The sequence below is a fragment of the Mesocricetus auratus genome, unplaced genomic scaffold, assembly GCF_017639785.1.
Source record: "Mesocricetus auratus isolate SY011 unplaced genomic scaffold, BCM_Maur_2.0 Super-Scaffold_100019, whole genome shotgun sequence".
NCBI classification, from domain to species: domain Eukaryota; kingdom Metazoa; phylum Chordata; class Mammalia; order Rodentia; family Cricetidae; genus Mesocricetus; species Mesocricetus auratus.
The window spans coordinates 1688363-1708031 of NW_024429200.1; the positions used below are offsets into that span (position 1 = coordinate 1688363).

General features: G+C 42.8%; 1 protein-coding gene across 2 annotated transcripts in view; it reads left to right on the forward strand.

Moving 5' to 3' along the window:
• Parp12 (poly(ADP-ribose) polymerase family member 12) overlaps positions 1-19669 on the forward strand; it is a 40986-nt gene that overhangs the window by 12663 nt on the left and 8654 nt on the right. The window contains exons 4-8 of one of the 2 annotated variants that reach the window (XM_040728788.1): positions 733-834; positions 3542-3665; positions 9973-10168; positions 12429-12570; positions 17394-17502. In XM_040728788.1, the coding sequence (XP_040584722.1) occupies positions 733-834; positions 3542-3665; positions 9973-10168; positions 12429-12570; positions 17394-17502 (673 nt within the window). The remainder of the gene's footprint in view (positions 1-732; positions 835-3541; positions 3666-9972; positions 10169-12428; positions 12571-17393; positions 17503-19669) is intronic. The other variant, XM_040728789.1, reaches the window with a different exon arrangement.

A 19669-nucleotide genomic window follows, 5' to 3' on the forward strand; every position in this document is an offset into this window, starting at 1 on the left:
ATAGTCACTACTCTGAACAGGGAACGTCAGGGTCTCCCAGGTGTAGGCTTTGGGACCCAGACTGTGGAACATCTGGGAGTTTACAAAATGGAAAGGAAAGATGCAGATAAAATAGTAATAGGTGATAGCAGAGTAAATAGGGAAAGGTTGTAAAGGAGTTTTATTCTTACTTGGGCTAAGCGGATGGGATAAATGTAATAGGTAAAGACTCTTTGGAGTAATCATGAGAAAGGTGTGCTTGAAAGAACTTAGTATGCCTATCTTAAGAGCTTACAAGTAAACTAAAATTAAGAATATTTTATTTGGAGATGAAAAGTTCTATATATCACCTTTTTTTCTTGTTAGCACCCAGTTCTAAAGACTTCACTGACAAAAATTTGCTATAGAAACTAAATACGATTTTTTAAAATACTCTTCAATTTTTCCTTTCCTAGTGGCTTGGATGGACAGTAAAAGTTGAAAAAAAAGTACTCCTCTGTAGTGTCCTGGGTTTAGTAAAAAGCTGCATGCTGAGTTTTCTAGGATTACCTCTAAAAGTCAGGTGCCTAACTGTGCTCCTGGGATACTTTTATTGTTGAATGATTGATAGGTCTGTCAGTTTGCCTAGGCCAGTTTTGTTATGTGCATAAGAGCTCAGTAGATTTCTTCTTCCTTTTTCCCATGAAATTCTGTAATCCTACATGAAAAGTATCAATGGACGCTGACATATTTTGTGGTGTTTTCTGTTTGTAGAAAGAAAAGACAGTTCAGGTTCTGTGTCACCAAGTGCTCCTAGCCAGGAGGAGAGTGAACAGATTTGTTTGTACCACATTCGGAAAAGTTGTAGCTTTCAAGGTAAGTGAGAGGCTCCTCTCCCCTCTCGTGGGGGGGGTGTCTGCTTTTCTTCCTGCAACTGCTTTTAGGCACGTTCTAGAGAAAGAGAGGGGTCTTGTCAAACTAGTTCCAAATCTGCTTTGTTGACAGTGGAAGGAATTAGAATTTTTGAAAGTGAGGCTGTAGATGAATTTTTGGGAATACAGCAGTCTGGGTCTGTACCAGGTGATTGTCAAGTGACCACAGACCTTCATGAAAATGGGATTACTCAATCTAGTAAGCTAATTGCCACTTCTGAAGGGTGACCGTAGGCCTAGGGGAGTCTCAAGAAGCTGGGAAGACCTCAGTGAGGAGGAGGAAACACTTGTTAGCACTGAGGATTATTAGGCCCGTGGTTCCTGCTTGGGACCTTTATCTTCCCTTTTCCACAAACAGCAATTCTCGTGTGGCTCAGTGCTTTCACAAAAGCGTTGTTTTTCACTGACAACGTACTTAGCCTTTGACTGAAGATTCTTTCTCAGCTTCTGTGGCTGCAGCCACCGAAACGTCGTGTTCCGTTTTTAGTCTTTAGATGTCACACCAGCCGTCCATGAGTGTTTTCACTGTGTGGAGGAGTAGACAACAGAGCAGAACACGTCCTCCATCCCCGTCACCTCCCATGTCACAGACAACAGAGAACACAGTCCTCCATCCCCGCCACCTCCCCATGTCACAGACAACAGAGTGAACACAGTCCTCCATCCCCGCCACCTCCCCATGTCACAGACAACAGAGCAGAATATGTCCTCCATCCCCGTCACCTCCCCATGGTACACACTTGCTGCACATTTGTTTATTGGGTTAAATTTCATTTCATGTGTATTGGTTTGCTTCCATGTATGTCTGTGCACCTTGTTTGTATTTGGTGCCCAAGGAGGCCAGAAGAGGGCGTCTGGTTCCTGGAATCAGAGGGCTTGAAGATACTACATCAGTGCTGGGAATCAAACCTGGGTCCTCTGGAGGAGCTTCCCGTGCTCTTCCACTGAGCCGTCTATGAGTCATATAAGCACAAACTGCACAAAGCAGGGAGTTGCAAGTCCCTGGGATGGCTGTGGCCTTCCTGCATTGAAGAGCGTTCCTTGCCCAGACACCCCCATTGTGTGTTCTGAGGCCTCCTGACCTAGTGCTCCTTTTTGCTGTGTCTGCACAGTGCCTGGAGCAATGTCACATGCTCCTCTGGTACTCCCCACCACAGCACCTTTTGTAGAATTTGGGAAAGATCTGACATTGAGAAAGAATGTGCAGATTTTAGGAAATTTTAATTTTTCAAGTGTCAAAGTAGCTTAAATTCACTATTTTAAACTACGAATTAGCTACAGTTAATAAGAAATGAATCTTCATCACCTTCTTTTCCTTAGCAGCCAGGTAGGTCCTCTAAAAACGGAAACAGTGATCTCCTGGTCCTTTGGTGTCTGTCTAGAAAGATACTACATGTGTACCGTGTTATGTCTCTATATTAAGTGTATGTGTGTCGTCAGTTTTGTTCATACGTAGCGCTACACACTTTTACTTTCCTTGCTTCACTTAATCACTTGCTTACTTTTGGAGACTAAATTATCCATTCTTATGACTGAATTGGAAACCGTCTCTGTACAGATGTGTCAAACTCACGGGGCTTTTGAAAGAAATGTCAGAGCTAGCATAAGTAATGATGAGTCGGGGTGTGAGGCTTGAGCCATGTGGCACCCGGAAGACAGAATAGAGGGGAGGATATGGGCGCTGATGGGCAGAGCAGTGTATGGGAAGACATGGGTGGGGCCTTTGAAGAAGGGGTGAGTCTTAGCAGATATCCAGAGGATACCTCAGCAGCCGGAACTGGGATGGGTGAGGCTGGATGGATTCATCCCTTCCCCCTTCCTCCCCTCCTTCTCTCCTCCTCCCTTCCTTCCTCCTTTTCTTCCTCCCTTCCTCCTCAGGATTGGACCTAAGGCTTTTGTTGACGCTAGGAAAGTACTCTGTCACTGAACTATGTTTCCAGGCCTAGTTTACTTTGAACTTGTGATCCTCCTGGCTCAACCTCCCAAGCAGCTGGGATTATAGCCTCAGCCATCAGGCTAGATTCTGCGGTAGCTTCCTGTTGGAGGTAAATCTGGAATCTGACCTGTGCCCATCCACATGTCGTGGTGTGTGTGGAGACAGGGAGTGGCTGAGACCAATGACCTCCTGCTGATCACCTTCACAGTCATGAAATGACATTCCAGACTAACACATTAAAAAAATCATTACAGTGTCCCTTTTAAAGGGAAGACTCAAATACTAAGACCCATAGTATTTCAGTATGTAAATGCCCAGGTGTAACTGCATTAGCAAAACACAACTCCTCATAACGTCCCAGAAATGTTGTCAGGTCAGTGATCAGGACCACTCCCATTGACAACTGTAAGGTGGAGACACAATGTTTATTAGTAGGGTGTCTTACTGCTTTATGTTTCCATTTTAGATAAGTGTGTTTATTAGTAGGGTGTCTTACTGCTTTATGTTTCCATTTTAGATAAGTGTGTTTATTAGTAGGGTGTCTTACTGCTTTGTTTCCATTTTAGATACGTGTGTTTATTAGTAGGGTGTCTTTCTGCCTTATGTTTCCATTTTAGATAAGTGTGTTTATTAGTAGGGTGTCTTACTGCTTTGTTTCTATTTTAGATAAGTGTGTTTATTAGTAGGGTGTCTTACTGCTTTGTTTCTATTTTAGATAAGTGCTATCGAGTTCATTTCCATTTGCCATATCGGTGGCAGTTCTTGGATGGAGGCAAATGGAAGGATTTGGGCAACATGGAGCTTATTGAAGAGGCATATTGTAATCCCAGTAAAGAGAGGTAGGAGAAGGAAAATGCGCTCCTCACCCAGGCTTCCTGTCTAGCCTTTTGTGTGCAATCCCAGGGTTTAGTTTGAACAACAGTATGAGCGTGTCTGAAAGAAGGTGGGACAAAGACCAGTGACCTCAATTATTCGCTGCTAGGATTGATCACACACAGTTATTCATTATTACAATCGAGATGATAATTTGAGAATTTTAAATTTTTTCCATAAAGTCACACAGCTAAACTGTTTAACCTGAATGTTTTTTCTTTTAAGTTATGTATTTTAGTATTTTCACTCAGCCAATTCATAATAAATAAGAATGTCTCAGATAGCTTTCTTTTAAATACTTAGCCATAACTTGGGTTAAAATGTGCTGCAATGTGTTGCTAAAAAGATAATTTCAAAAATTTTTTTTCTTATTGGCTATCTCTGTCTTAATTTATTTTATTTATTTTTTATTTTTAAATTTAAATTAGAAACAAGGTTGCTTCACATGTCAATTCCAGGTCCCTCTTCCTTTCCCTCCCCTCCTCCTGCACCCTCCCACCAACCCCCGCAATATCCCCTCATTTCCTCAGGAAGGGTGAGGCCCTCCATGGGGGTGTCCATAGTCTGTTATTTCATCCAGGGCAGGGCCTAGACCCTCCCCCAAGAGTCTAGGGTGAGAGTACATCTCTCATTGTTGGATGGGATCCTAAAGTCCATTTGTATACCCGGGATAAATATTGATCTACTGCCCAAGGTTCAGTAGATTACCTAGGCCTCCTCACTGACACTTACGTTCAGGGGGTCTTGATCAGTCCCATACTGGATAATTTCAAAATTTTTATTTTGGGCGTGGGCTGGAGAAGTGACCTTGTAGGTAAGAGTACTCATTGCTCTTCCTGTATTTGGTTCCTGGAACCCACTAGGCAGCCGAGAGCTGCCTGTAATCCCAGTTGTAGAGGATCCGATGCCCTCTTCTGGCCTCCTCAGACACTGCACTGATGTGGTGAAAATACCCATGCATATAAAATAAATACATCTTTATTAAAAGAGAGAGAGTTTGGGATTTATTGTTAGTTATATCTATGTGTGTGTCTATGTATATGTATGTACTGTGAGTATAGGTGTCTGCAGAGGTCACAAAAGGGGATTATTGGACCCCCTGGCACTAGCACTGTAGGCAAATGTGAGCTACCCACTGTGGGTATTGGGAAAAACTCTGATCCTCTGTAAAAGCAGCAAATGCTCTTAACCACTGAGCCCCCTAAAAAGAATTTCAATATCTAAAATGATTTTGAACTTAGAGTGCATATGTACAAATTGCTATTGGCTAAGAATGTGGAACAAATTATTCTCCTTAGGAAGATTAAATAGCTCACATACCACCCATAATCTTTCTATTTAAAAGTTTAGACAGTGTTGTTCATAAATTTTTTTACATTTTTTTAAATTTATTTTTTACATTCCACTCCCAGTTTCCCCTTCCTCCTCTCCTTTAACCCCTCCCCTCCCCTCCCCTCCCATCTGCTCCACGGGGAGGGTAAGTCCTCCCCTGGGAAGTCTACTAAGTCTGTCTCATCATCTAGTTGAGGCAGGGCCAAGACACCTCTCCTCCCCCACATCCCTGTGTCTAGGCTGGACAAGGTATCTCTCCATACAGAATGGGCTCCACTAAGTCAGTTTGTGCATTAGAGTTAGATCTTGGACCCTCTGCCAGTGACCTCATATATTGTCCCAGCCACACTATTGTCACCTATATTAAGGGAGTCTTGTTTGGTCTTATGCAGGTTCCCCATTTGTCAGACCTGAGTCAGTGATCTCTCTCTAGCTCGGGTCAGCTGTTTCCATGGGTTTCCCCATCATGGTCTTGACTCCTTTGTTCATATAATTGTTCCTCCCTCACGTGGATTGTACTCCAGGAGCTTGGCCCATTGGTTAGTTGTGGATTTCTGCATCTGCTTCTGTCTGTTTCTGGAAGAGGGTTCTAGCTTCTCTGGGGTTGTTGATTGTAGGCTGAATATCTTTTGCTTTATGTCTGGTATCCACTTATGAGTGAGTACTTACTATATTTGTCTTTCGGGTTTTAGGTTACCTCACTCAGGATGACTTTTTCTAGTTCTGTCCATTTGCCTGTGAATTTTAGGATGTCATTGTTTCTTTTTTTTTTTTTTTTTTTTTTTTTTTTTTTTTTTTTTTTTTTTTTTGGTTTTTCGAGACAGGGTTTTCTCTGTGGCTTTGGAGGCTGTCCTGGAACTCGCTCTTGTAGACCAGGCTGGCCTTGAACTCACAGAGATCCGCCTGCCTCTGCCTCCCAAGTGCTGGGATTAAAGGCATGTGCCACCAACACCCGGCGGATGTCATTGTTTCTTACCACTGAGTAGTACTCCATATACCACATTTTCTTTATCCATTCTTCAATTGAGGGGCATCTAGGCTGTTTCCGAGATCTGGCTATTACAAATGCTATGAACATAACTGAGCAAATGCCCTTGTGGTGTGAATGTGCCTCCTTTGTGTATATGCCCAACAGTGGTATTGCAGGGTCTTGAGGTAGGCTGATCCCTAATTTTCTGAGAAATCGCCACACTGATTTCCACAGCGACTGTATAAGGTTGTGCTCCCACTAGCAATGGAGGAGTGTTCCCCTTTCTCCACATCCTCTCCAGCATAAGCTGCCATTGTGTTTTAGATTTTAGTCATTCTAATCAGTGTAAGATGGAATCTCAGAGTGGGTTTGATTTGCATTTCCCTGATGACTAAGGATGTTGAGCATTTCCTTAAGTGTCTTTCTGACATTTGAGATTGTTCTGTTGAGAAGTCTCTGTTTAGATCTGTACCCCATTTTTTAATTGGATTATTTGGTAGTTTGATTTCTCATTTCTTGAGTTATTTGTATATTTTGGAGATCAGCCCTCTGTCAGATGTGGGGTTGGTGAAGATCTTTTCCCATTCTATAGGGAGCCCTTTTGTCTTGTTGGCCATGTTCTTTGCTTTACAGAAGCTTCTCAGTTTCAGGAGGTCCCATTTATTGTGTGCATAAATATTTTAAGTAACAGCTCAGTGACTTTTCACAAATGTATCTGCTTGTGGAGCCAGCAGTATGATTGAGATATAGTATGTCATCACTCTAGAAGGTTCTTCATTCAGTTCACCTTCTAAATCTGTCTTCGCTGACCTCTCTCACCTGAGACTAGTTTTGTTAGTCCTCGGATCTATAAGTGGACCCACTTGCTGTGTGAGATGACATGCCTGGAGTCCAATAGCACTGTGGTTTCTTTTCTTTTCCTTTTAAAAATTTTCAATTTTGCTCGTTTGAGACTGGGTGTCATTGTGTAGCACAGGCTGTCCATAAACTGTCAATCTGGCTAACACCTCCCCAGGACTGGGATTGCAGGTTATACACCACACCAGTCCAAGACTGTGTTGGGCCATTCTCTGTGCACCGTACATGGGTTTCTATGGGAGAATTTCCAAAGGGATTTCCAAGAGGGAGACTGTGATTGTCCTCGACTTTGTCAGGTGATAACCGTTTTTCCAGGTGACTGTAGTATTTTCCACTTCTGCAGCAGCATTTAAGGACGTATCTCCCCAGTACTGGTACTGTTGATCATTTACATATTAACTAGTTAAGAGTGAAAAATGTTTTCTCAGTTTTCATAGACTTGATTTTCAGTGAAAAACATTTTCCACATGTCCATTGGCTGTCCATCCTTAAATATATTTGGGAGTAGAAAGAGTTGTGTTTTCACCTATCCATTTATTTTGAGTTAGTCTCTACATTTCTGCATGTTAAATGTGAGTTAAAAAATCAGCTCTCATTAGCTAACAGTCCTTTAATGCAGAGAAATATTTATCATCTTTTCCTTTATGACTTCATACTTTATGTGTCTTAAGAAATCCTCCTTTAGTCCAATAACAAAAAAGTTCTGAGTTTTCTTCTAAAAGTGAACATTTTAAGTATAACACTATATTTAAATTCTCTTTTTATGTGATTAAATTTGAGCTCCGTTTCATTCTTAGGTGAATCACCAGTTTCTCCAATATCTTTTGAAAAGTTTTAATTAATTTACTCACAATTAAAATACCTGTTGTAAAGCTAAGCTACTGAGTACACTCATATTATCCAAGCTTATGACTACTCATTTCTGGAAAAGAGAGCCAAATTTGGTAAAATGTTAACACACCTTAGCTCACTTCAGCCCATTTTCATATGCGTTGTCAAGTACATCTTCCCTACACCTGTCTCAGTGCCTCCTGTGCGGTCACCGTGTTGGTCACTTCTGGCCTCTTTTGGCACTGTCTGTATCAGCCCCCCACTGGCCCGCTCGTTCACCCGCTGGAGCGTGATACCAGGTTCTGGTAACTGGCCAGGCAAAGGCTCATCTTCCTCCTCTTGCTGCCACTTCTGGTTCTTGCCATTTTGCTCTTTAGGAATTTAAGTTTTTCATCAGCTTACAGATAACTCTGCTGTATTTTTAGATAAAATTCCATTGACTGCTGTGAGTTTGGGGAGAACTGTGTCTTTATAGTTTTTCTGCAGACGCAGGCCCACTTTCTGAGCCTTGGTCTCCTTCCTCTAGAATTGGGCTGGAGTTGTGATGAACGGTAGGCTGAGAGCTCCTCACTTTGTCTTTTATTCTCCTAACTTCTCTTTCATTCCCTTTTCCTCTCTTTGCTGGAGAGTTCTCAGAGTCTCAGCCACCAGTTCAGCCTCATCTGAAATCCACTGAGTCCATCTATGACTTTAAAATTTGTGGTATTATATTACTTATTCCTGAATGTTCTTCTTTTTCATCAAGTTTACCTGGTCAGTTGCTTTTAGTCTCAATCCTAACTTGGAATTTCGATAGTTAACTAAAAAGAACCACTTTACATATATTTGTACCTTAGAATGCTAGTTTGTTGTCTCAGTAGTCTGATTCTGTTTTGTCAACTGTGTTTTCTCAGTCTTTCTTTTTCCACATGTGTTGTTTGATTTGATTTTGAGATCCTGTTGGATGAAACTTTATTTGTGGAAATGTTTAGGAGGTGATCCAGGGAATTGATGTTTGCTTTTCTGGGAACCACTATCTTCACTGCTAATTCTAACATAGAAGTGTGAAACATTCTAGAACTTGTGTGAGCTTGACTGGCTGAGAGTCGGGGGCATTCTTCCTCTTCCCTGCAGAACCAGTGTGCGTGCAGGTGAATATCCTGGCTGACTGCCTTGACATGGCATGTCCCTGGGACCTAGCTGTCCAGAGATCTGTTTCTGTTCTCTCTCTTCTACACCTCAACTCTGATCTCTCTCTTGTCTTGATGGAGTCTCAAGTAACCCAGACTGGCCTCAAACTCCTTGAATTTGTGATCCTGCCTGAACTTCCCAAATTCTGGCTAGAAGTATTTCTTCTGCAATCTCATTTAATTGGGAAGTTAAGGCAGGAGGATCACAAGTTCAGGACCTGCCTGGGCAACTTATTGACTGTTTCAAAATGAAAAGAGAGCTGGAGTATAGCTCAGTTGAGGAGTGGGTTCTTAGTGTGTGTGAAGTCCTTGGTCCAGTATCCAGGACTAGAAAAAAAAAATCTCTCCTTAGAACTGACCTCCTTTCTTACCCTGATACTACATTTGCATATGTCCCTCTCTACCTTGGCTGCTAAAAATACATCATTACTCATTGACACTGCCTCACTTTGGACTCTGGTTTTGTGATTCCCTTTGGTCTTTGAGCAGCATCACGTTAAGAAAGGAGCCTGGATTGGTGGCTAGCCTGTTTCCTTTATACCTTGTTTGCTGGCTATTTTTGCTCAGAAGTGTTTCTTAGCTTTCATGGGCTTTTGTTTTTCCTTTGTTACATGAAGATAATAGCCTCATCCCATAGGGTTGTAAAGATTGAACCCCTTACACATAAATTATTTTATGTGGGGGCTGGCAATGCTCAGTACATGCTAACTGTTGCTGTTTTTGTTTTCTAAGAATTTCTTTTCTATTTTTGACAGCTTAGTAATGTGTTTTATTTTCCGTAAGAGATCAAACCCTTGGAGATCAAACTGGCCTGCTCATGCTAGGCCAGTGCTCTGCCTCCACCGCATCTCCATTGGTAATTATTTTGAAGAAGAGTATTTTAGCCAGCATTTTCTGAATTTTACAGTGAAAGGATTTTAATGATAACCAGTCTTTTGTATCACCCTGATTTTTATAGGGCAAAAGTGACAATCGTGTAAAACAGGTTTCCTCACCACTGGAAACACCTCTAAAGCTGTGTGACACATTTACTATTTGCACATCATGTATTCTCATGGGTGGAAGCAGAATGACCTGTGAAATTTTAATCTGCTCTTTCATTCTCTTTCCCAGAATTATATACACAGAGTCATCTGCTGGCTTTCACATTGAGAATTTAGACTTTGGTTCCATGAAGTTTGGTAGAACCGTGGCTCGCCGACTCTCCACAGCTTCCTCAGTCACCAAACCCCCGCATTTCATCCTCATGACTGACTGGATTTGGTACTGGTTGGATGAGTTTGGTTCTTGGCAGGAATATGGACGACAAGTAAGTGTGATTATAAAAGTGTGACTGTTTCACATAAGATGGGGAAGCCACTCTAAACAGAAGCACAAAGGAGCCAGGGAGCGCACTTGATAGACACCAGCATTCCTAGACACCTGGATGACGTAGTCTTCACAAGCCTGTCTGAATGATGAGATGTCTTGGATCATGAGAATTGAATATTAAATAACTGTCATAATGTCAGCTCTTTTCATTGACTTTATTAGTGAATAGAAAACTCTGGAGCTAGTACCTAAACTATAGTATAAAGTTGAAGGCTTTCAAATTGCCTTTCTTGCCTGTTTCTACAATTTCAGAAGATAGCAATGTGTGAGAATATTGACTTATATCAGAGATTGATTTGGAACCCAAATCAGGTAACTCACTGTCAAATTATATGAAGATGTCTACAAGGGCAAGCTCGAAAGGATCCTCTGGGGACTTACAGAAGTGCAGCATGTGGAGAGAGCCATTTCTGTAGAGATCCTTTTCCAAGTGGAATTGTCTGTGGGGCCCGATGGTCGCGTTCCCTCCCTCACTTGTTGGAGGTTGTATCGAGGCTTTGGTTTCTTGTTCTTAACTATACTCTGAATGCCCTTCTCTGATCAGACTTTTATGTAAACTCCACAAGGACCAGACATTCTCTTTTGCCATGGGAGCATCTTCCATGCTTAGAATAGTATACTTTAGCCTCTTCAGAAATAGATGGCTACCAAAGGAAGCGGTATTGCTGCTTCTGTTTGCTGGTTGGCTGGAGCTGTTACTGTTTGTTGGTGCTGGCCTTATTGCCTAATCCCTTTATTCTATAGTTTCTCTCTAGCACCTGCCTCACCTGCTGCTCTGGCCTGCCTAGCATCTGCCTCCCCAACTGCTCCTGCCTTCTCTCCTCTCTTCTCCAGGATCCTGGGATGTCTTACTTGTATGTGGCCTCATTTAGATAAATTTTCTAGCTTGGTCAGGAGCATGAGGGAAAGAGGCTGGGCCCTGACGTGTGGAAGAGAGGAGACAGATATTGGCTGAGCGTGTTCCATGAGTCTGGCTTGCCTGGTTACAAGATTTTTGGGATCAATGATAGGCTAGAAACACTACCAAAGGCAACAGTCATGTCTTATTTGATGATCCTTCTGGCTCTTGGGGGAAGACAGAGGCAGCCCTGTTGATGTAACACAGAGAGCTCTGATGTCACTCTTGCAAAAGTAGGTCCCTGGGCAGCTTCCCAGACTGCATTGCCAAGCTCAGAGTTGGAGACCTTTCTCCTTCAACAGTCCACTCTTCGGTTTTGCATGTTCTTCCTCTTTGTTTACAATGTGTAAACTTGTTTAGGACATTTGGGAATCTCTAGAAATGAACAGCGTATGGATGTCATTTGTGTGCCCACATGCTGTTAGGATGTGGACACAGGTAGACTTGATGGGTTCCGGGGTCTCCTTTTATAGTGTTAGCTGTATAGCCTTGTGGCCATTCTCTTTTCATATAATTGGGCTCTTTATTTTTTCTAATTTCTGGTTTCAAGCCAATTTTCTCTTGATTTTCAGAAATGCTATGTTTGTTTCTTAGTTTAGAATGCACCCCAAAATTTAATATTAGAATCAACCGGGCCTGCCTTAGAACACATGGGAGATTTCCATTCCTTCAAATCTTTCTAGTTTCTCCAAGTGCTAAACTTGGATTTCCTCAGCTTAGCCACTGGTTTCTTCTTCAATATTACAGCCAAAGTCCCTTGCTTTTGCCTGCTGTTTGGCTGTCTTCATTGTCTTCCCTGTGATAACCTGTGTTAAGGGCTTTGGGCCTTAGGGTTTGGGGTTGGGCTTGAGATACATGTCTGACTCTGTCTCCTCTCTGCTGATTCTTTCCTTCATTTCCTTGGAAGGGATTTTCATACTACATCCTCATTCTTCCAAATTATAGCCCAGTAATTTAGTTTTGAAGGCTGATAGAGTTTAAAATGAGAAATATAGGCATCATTATGGACCCATAAATTACATTCCTTCCAAACGGTGTGCCTTCTGCCCCTTCCCTGACCACCTTCATAGAGCCAAGCCATTCTTCTAAGGGGGGCCTGGTTCATACTTGTTTTCCTCCAGGGAGGTTACAAGAATAGCTTCAGGAGAGTCATGTCACTTCCCTTCCATATCGCCCCTCTCCTCACCCTGCTCCCTGGCTCCTCCCCTTTCCCTATAACAAGATCGTCTGTCTAGAACAGGGGCTGGATCGACCAGCATCTTTGCTCATCTCCATGACATCTCTGGATTTCCCCTTACAGGGCACGGTGCACCCTGTGACCACCATCAGCAGCAGTGACGTGGAAAAGGCTTACCTGGCATTCTGTGTCCCAGGGGCTGATTCCCAGGCAGCCACCTTGAAGTTCCAGGCTGGAAAGCACAACTATGAGTTAGACTTCAAAGGTAACCCTTTCTTGTGGAGTGAGTCTAGCCCTCCCATTTTAACCTGGGGGCCTGGGCTGGTAGAAGAAAGGAGATGTATGTCTCAAAAGGCAGCTAGACCCATCAACCGGTGATACTGTCCTGCATTGTCAGGGAGGTGTGCTTCAAGGGCATGAGGAGAGGGAACTTTTCTGACGCACGGAGGGACAGGGCCAATGAATACAGTGTGACTGTTCTGTATCTGAAGGTCCCTGCCAAGGCCCGCATGGTGCTTTCAGCCTTGATGTTCTAGGATACACCAAATGCTCTGTACTTGCAGTTAGTGTCCAGAGGCTGCGATGATCTTTCCCAAAAGTAGAGAAGTCAGCTCTGGCCCGTTCTTCAGTGGCTGACTTATGGGAACGCGTCAAGTTTAGTTGTGCTTTAGCTTCTCTTGGTCTCTGCAGACGTTTCCATCCAGCTAATCTTGGTCACCTTTGCTTGCATTGAGTGTCTTACACCCAGCATGGCACAGGCAATCAGGACTTGCTGGCACAGAGTACCGTCAACACGGTTCTGTATACTCTGTTCCGTGTGGAAGGCAGCAAAGCGCCATTGGGGAATTTTCCTAACACCACTTGGTTGCTTGTTCTCGTCCAGTTATTATTGACTTGTGGTTTTATAGCACTTGTGGTTTTGTTTAAGGAAGACTCCCCGATGCTTGTCTGCCCCTCAGAGAAGTTTCTTCCGTTCTTCAGGGGAATGACTTGTACTGGAGGAAACCAGCCAAGAGTGTCACAAGGCAGTCACTGTAATTGATGATAGCGTGTAGAAGAGCACAGGGGGACAGAAGAAGAGTGTCACAAGTGGCGGTCACTGTAATTGAAGATAGCGTGTAGAAGAGCACAGGGGGACAGAAGAAGAGTGCCACAAGTGGCGGTCACTGTAATTGAAGATAGCGTGTAGAAGAGCACAGGGGGACAGAAGAAGAGTGCCACAGGTGGCGGTCACTGTAATTGAAGATAGCGTGTAGAAGAGCACAGGGGGACAGAAGAAGAGTGCCACAGGTGGCGGTCACTGTAATTGAAGATAGCGTGTAGAAGAGCACAGGGGGACAGAAGAAGAGTGCCACAGGTGGCGGTCACTGTAATTGAAGATAGCGTGTAGAAGAGCACAGGGGGACAGAAGAAGAGTGCCACAGGTGGCGGTCACTGTAATTGAAGATAGCGTGTAGAAGAGCACAGGGGGACAGAAGAAGAGTGCCACAGGTGGCGGTCACTGTAATTGAAGATAGCGTGTAGAAGAGCACAGGGGGACAGAAGAAGAGTGCCACAGGTGGCGGTCACTGTAATTGAAGATAGCGTGTAGAAGAGCACAGGGGGACAGAAGAAGAGTGCCACAGGTGGCGGTCACTGTAATTGAAGATAGCGTGTAGAAGAGCACAGGGGGACAGAAGAAGAGTGTCACAGGTGGCGGTCACTGTAATTGATGATAGCGTGTAGAAGAGCACAGGGGGACAGAAGAAGAGTGTCACAGGTGGCGGTCACTGTAATTGATGATAGCGTGTAGAAGAGCACAGGGGGACAAAAGAAGAGTGTCACAGGTGGCGGTCACTGTAATTGAAGATAGCGTGTAGAAGAGCACAGGGGGACAAAAGAAGAGTGTCACAGGTGGCGGTCACTGTAATTGAAGATAGCGTGTAGAAGAGCACAGGGGGACAAAAGAAGAGTGTCACAGGTGGCGGTCACTGTAATTGAAGATAGCGTGTAGAAGAGCACAGGGGGACACAAAGAAGAGTGCCACAAGTGGCGGTCACTGTAATTGAAGATAGCGTGTAGAAGAGCACAGGGGGACAAAAGAAGAGTGCCACAGGTGGCGGTCACTGTAATTGAAGATAGCGTGTAGAAGAGCACAGGGGGACAGAAGAAGAGTGCCACAGGTGGCGGTCACTGTAATTGAAGATAGCGTGTAGAAGAGCACAGGGGGACAGAAGAAGAGTGTCACAGGTGGCGGTCTCTGTAATTGATGATAGCGTGTAGAAGAGCACAGGGGGACAGAAGAAGCAGAGTTGTCCTAAGACTTAGTTTACGCATTGGTCACTCCTCTGCTGCTAACCATAGTTTAAGAGTCCTTTTGAATATCTGGAAAATGTCAAACATACCTTTCTAGTTCTCAGCTTGAACGTCAGTCCCTGGAGATAGAGCAGACTTTCAGGACAAGGATGTAGCTAGAAAAAACATTCCCACAGTGGCCTGACCTAAGGTCATTAGGTGGTCAGTTCGCCAGTGGCTTGAGTTTTATTTTTTGGTAGATAGTAGTATCTATAAAAGAACAGCATGGAAGTCATTGGCGTCACCTACACAGTCTCTACTATGTATAATGAAATAGTCTCAAGCTAAACTCTGCCACTTACACTTACTGATTATCAGGAAGCAAATACTTTCAAAATATGTATACATAGCAGCCCAAATGACTTATTCTACGGGTCTGGGGAAACCAGCTCTGATAAAGATTTTTTTTTTTTTTTGGTTTTTCGAGACAGGGTTTCTCTGTGGCTTTGGAGGCTGTCCTGGAACTCGCTCTTGTAGACCAGGCTGGCCTCGAACTCACAGAGATCTGCCTGCCTCTGCCTCCCGAGTGCTGGGATTAAAGGCGTGCGCCACCAACGCCCGGCCTCTGGTAAAGATTCTTAATGACAGAGTACGGAAGTGATAGCCAGGTTTCCAGAAGCAGAGTAATGGCTCCTGTTCCTGGCTGTCAACAGCAGAATCACTCACAGCCAGCTCAGTTAGGGATGTGTCCCAGTGTAAATTAAGAAAACAACAAGCTCATTAGGAAAAGGGGCTCTTTTTCCACCAACAGAAGGTTAGAGAAGGTATTTAACATATACTTCCATATATGCCAAATAGCCTATTTCAACTAATGAAAGGTCATTTAAGATTCATTATATTTGGTTGTAGCATGAGTTCTAATAGGATTTATAATAGAAATCCAGAGTCAGAAAAAGGGGAACATGCTGAAAGATAAGAGAGATGAAGGAGCAGGCCACAGCCACACCTTACCTCCCTAATTTTTCAGCGGAAAAGAAACTGAGCTCTGTCTCCCCCCACCTTCTTATTTCCTCTCTCTCCAGCCATCTCACTTCCTGTCTGTCTGCGCAGACCTCCAGACCTCTATTGTTAGCTAGTGGCTAGCTCCTCCCTCTGATCATCAGGCAAGCTTTATTTACTAGAGTATAAGCAAGCTATCACTACATGTGGGTAATAAGCCAAGTGATGGTGACAGAGGGCTGTGGGGGCTGGGTGAGCAGTGATTCCAGAAGATATGAGGATGACTGCAGTGGAAGGGACACATCCTCAGGTTATTACATGGGTTATGTTCAAAGGCAGGTAGATTCCACACATCCAAAGTTTTTAGTATTAAATGTTCTTAAAAGGAAAATAAAAATTGGTTTATATATTTAAGTATGGTAGGGTTTTCTTAATAAGAAATATAATGTCTAGATATTTGTAATCTTCAATGCAAATGTGGATGGATACCCACTCTCTATGGACCTGAGATTGAGGGTGGGTCAAATGTTTTGTTTATTAAAGGGAACATGTATTTTAAAAGATTGATAAATATTGCTCTAGAGTCAGCTTACTCAAATTTTTAAATTTTTTTCTTTAGTTTTTACATCCCATTCCCAGTTCCCCCTCCCTCCTCTCCTCCTGCTCTCCCCACTCCCCACCTGCTCCACGGAGAGGGTAAGGCCTCCCTTAGGAAGTCTACTAAGTCTGTCCCATTATCTAGCTGAGGCAGAACCTAGACCCCTGTGTCTAGGCTGAGCAAGGTATCTCTCCATATAGATTGGGTTCCACTAAGTCAGTTTCTGCATTAGAGTTAGATCTTGGACACACTGCCAGTGGCCTCATATATTGTCCCATCCACCATTGTCACCTATATTAAGGGAGTCTAGTTCGTTCTTATGCAGGTTCCCCATTTGTCAGACCTGAGTCAGTGATCTCTCTCTAGCTCGGGTCAGCTGTTTCCATGGGTTTCCCCATCATGGTCTTGACTCCTTTGTTCATATAATTGTTCCTCCCTCACTTGGATTGTACTCCAGGAGCTTGGCCCATTGGTTAGTTGTGGATTTCTGCATCTGCTCCCATCTGTTTCTGGAAGAGGGTTCTAGCTTCTCTGGGGTTGTCAATTGTAGCTGGGTATCTTTTGCTTTATGTCTGGTATCCACTTATGAGTGTGTATATACTATATTTGTCTTTCTGGTTTTGGGTTACCTCACGTAGGATTTTTTTTTTTTTAGTTCTGTCCATTTGCCTGTGAATTTTTAGGATGTCCTTGTTTCTTACCGCTGAGTAGTAGTACTCCATTGTGTAAATATACCACATTTTCTTTATCCATTCTTCAGTTGAGGGGCAGCTTATTCAAATTTTAAAAAATCATAAGGACAACATTATTACATATAAGTTGCATTAACTCAAAATGTGGTAATTTGATCTCAGACTTGGCTGGAACTTCTTCACATCTAAGCTGGAAAATTGCTAAGCAAAATAATAATTTAAATATTATTGGAAGGAATAATTCAAAAGCATTTATGTGTAATTGATACACCAATTACTAATCATTTCTCTATTCATTAAATTCAGTCTCCTAAGGATACCTATTTTCTTTATGACTATTTGAAATGTGAAAAATGGCCTTATTTTTAAGACTGATCTTAGGTTTCACATGTTGGATTATCTCTGTTCAACCCATTTAATTTATGTTTACAGAACATTACTGCTGTGCATACTCTGTGTGTGTGTGGGTAGGTGTAGGTGGGTGTCTTGGTGTGTGTGTGTGTACATGCTTATTTTTCTCATTAGATTCTTTTTCAGCCTTTCTTCAGAAAAACCTTGTGTATGGCACCGTCAGAAAGGTTTGTCGAAGGCCCAAGTATGTTTCTCCCCAGGATGTCCAGATGAAACAGTCCTGGTAAGTGACATTTGTGACCTTGCCTGGTGTATGGTTTCAGTTGAGAAAAGCTTTGCTGCTAGTAACAGGAAGCTTCTCAGACTACATGAAAGGGTACTGACTAGCACGCATGACTAGCATACTACCGTCATGAAACCTATGGGAGCTGGGCTGTGGTGGCACACACCTTTAATCCCTGTACCAGGGAATGGAGGCAAACGATCTCTGTGAGTTCAAGGCCAGTCTGGTCTACAGAGCTAGTTCCAGGACAGTCATGGCTATACAAAGAAACCCTGTCTCAACAACAAAACAGCATCAAAATTGAAGCCTAGTTGGGGAAGTCTTTGAGCCATAGTGACAATTAGCATTGTGATCATCAGAAAGTCACAAGGCTGTCTGTTGGGATGTGCAAACCTGGCTAGATTTGAAACCAGACCATCAGTTTGCCTTAAATGTGACAACTGAGTTATGGACCTGAATCTTTAAAAAATGTTGAAGTTGCTGGGTGTATGCCATCACACCTTTAAACCTAGCACTCAGGAGACAGAGGCAGGTAGATCTCTGTGAGTTTGAGGTCATCCTGGTCTACAAGGCAAGTTCAAGACACCTAGGGCTACATAGAAAAACCCTGTCTTGAAAAATAAAACTCCCAGACAAACAAAAGAAAGAAACTATTGGTGTAATAGTCATTAGCAAAGCAGCTTCACTTTCACAGTGGGTTTCTTTGTGTCACAGGATGGCTGTTAGGAGCATCTAATTGAACCCATAGGCAGCACATAAGGGAGGAGAGAGATTTCCTGTAGCTGATGGGAATTCTTGAGCTCAGCACTGATCAAGCCTCCTTTAAAGCAAGAGTGGTTTAGTCTTGGGCAAGTGTGATGGCATTGGAGCTAACCAAACCTCATAGCTGTGTACTAGAAGATGGCCTGAACAGTGGAGATGTACCAAGTTCCCCTTAGAGTCTGAGTTTGCCATGGCCAATGCTGGGACTTTCAGGCAGCAGTGTTGTTAGCTGCCGAAGCTTATTAGCCCAAGAAGCCAAGATCACTTTGGGTTTGTTGGTACTCTGAAGACTTCAAAGAGAAAGTTTATTGATTGTGTTTGTAAAACAGAGATGTCATTTAAAAAAGATTTGGTATAAGTGAGAGGAAATGTGTATCAGTAGTCCAAGAAACAATGTGCTAGTACTCAAATACAGCAACATAAGTTCTTGAGAATATTCTCTCCTTTTTCCTCTTCTGATTAAAGTTTATCTTTGATAAAATGTAAAACATGTACTTGTTTAAAAGTCAGAACTCTATAGTAGAGTATACTCAGTAGTTTGTATCTGTATTATCTCTACCCTGATCTCAATGTGGTAACCACTTTTATTTGCTTCTAATTACCCTTTTCTGTGTTTATCTTTGCAAAACTATAAAAAATATAAAATAATATGTATGTATGCCCATATGAAATAATATGTGTATATGTACAGGGACCCATATAAAATAATATGTATATATGCACAGGTACCCATATAAAATAATATGTGTATATGCACAGGGACCCATATAAAATAATATGTGCATATGCACAGGGACCCATATAAAATAATATGTGTATATGCACAGGGACCCATATAAAGCCATCTGCCTACTTCCTGTCTTTCCTTATGTAAAAAGTAGCCTATGGTATACATACCTTAAAAATTTCTTTAAGCCGGGCGTTGGTGGCGCACACCTTTAATCCCAGCACTCGGGAGGCAGAGGCAGGAGGATCTCTGTGAGTTCGAGGCCAGCCTAATCTACAAGAGCTAGTTCCAGGACAGCCTCCAAAGCCAGAGAGAAACCCTGTTTCGAAAAAAACAAAAAAAAATTCTTTAAAATATGTGGGTAATTACTCTGTTCAAATCATTGAAGACTTCTTTAATCTGCTTCTGCTTGTGTGGTTCATTAGCATTTGTACATAACATAGTTTATTAATTTGCTACAGAGAACCCTCTGGTGTATTTGGAGGTTGGTTGTCAGGTCAGGGTCAGAAGGCAAATTGAGTTCCTTTCCATGAGCTTGGATCACTCTGGCCACCCAGCAAAATCACAGTTTACTGATTTTCCGTGGCCTTGCCTCTAGTGAATCCTCAATCCCTTGGGCTTCTGCTCTTCTCATGGTGTATTTTAGGTTGCTTACTTTTATGAATGAGGTTGAGTATA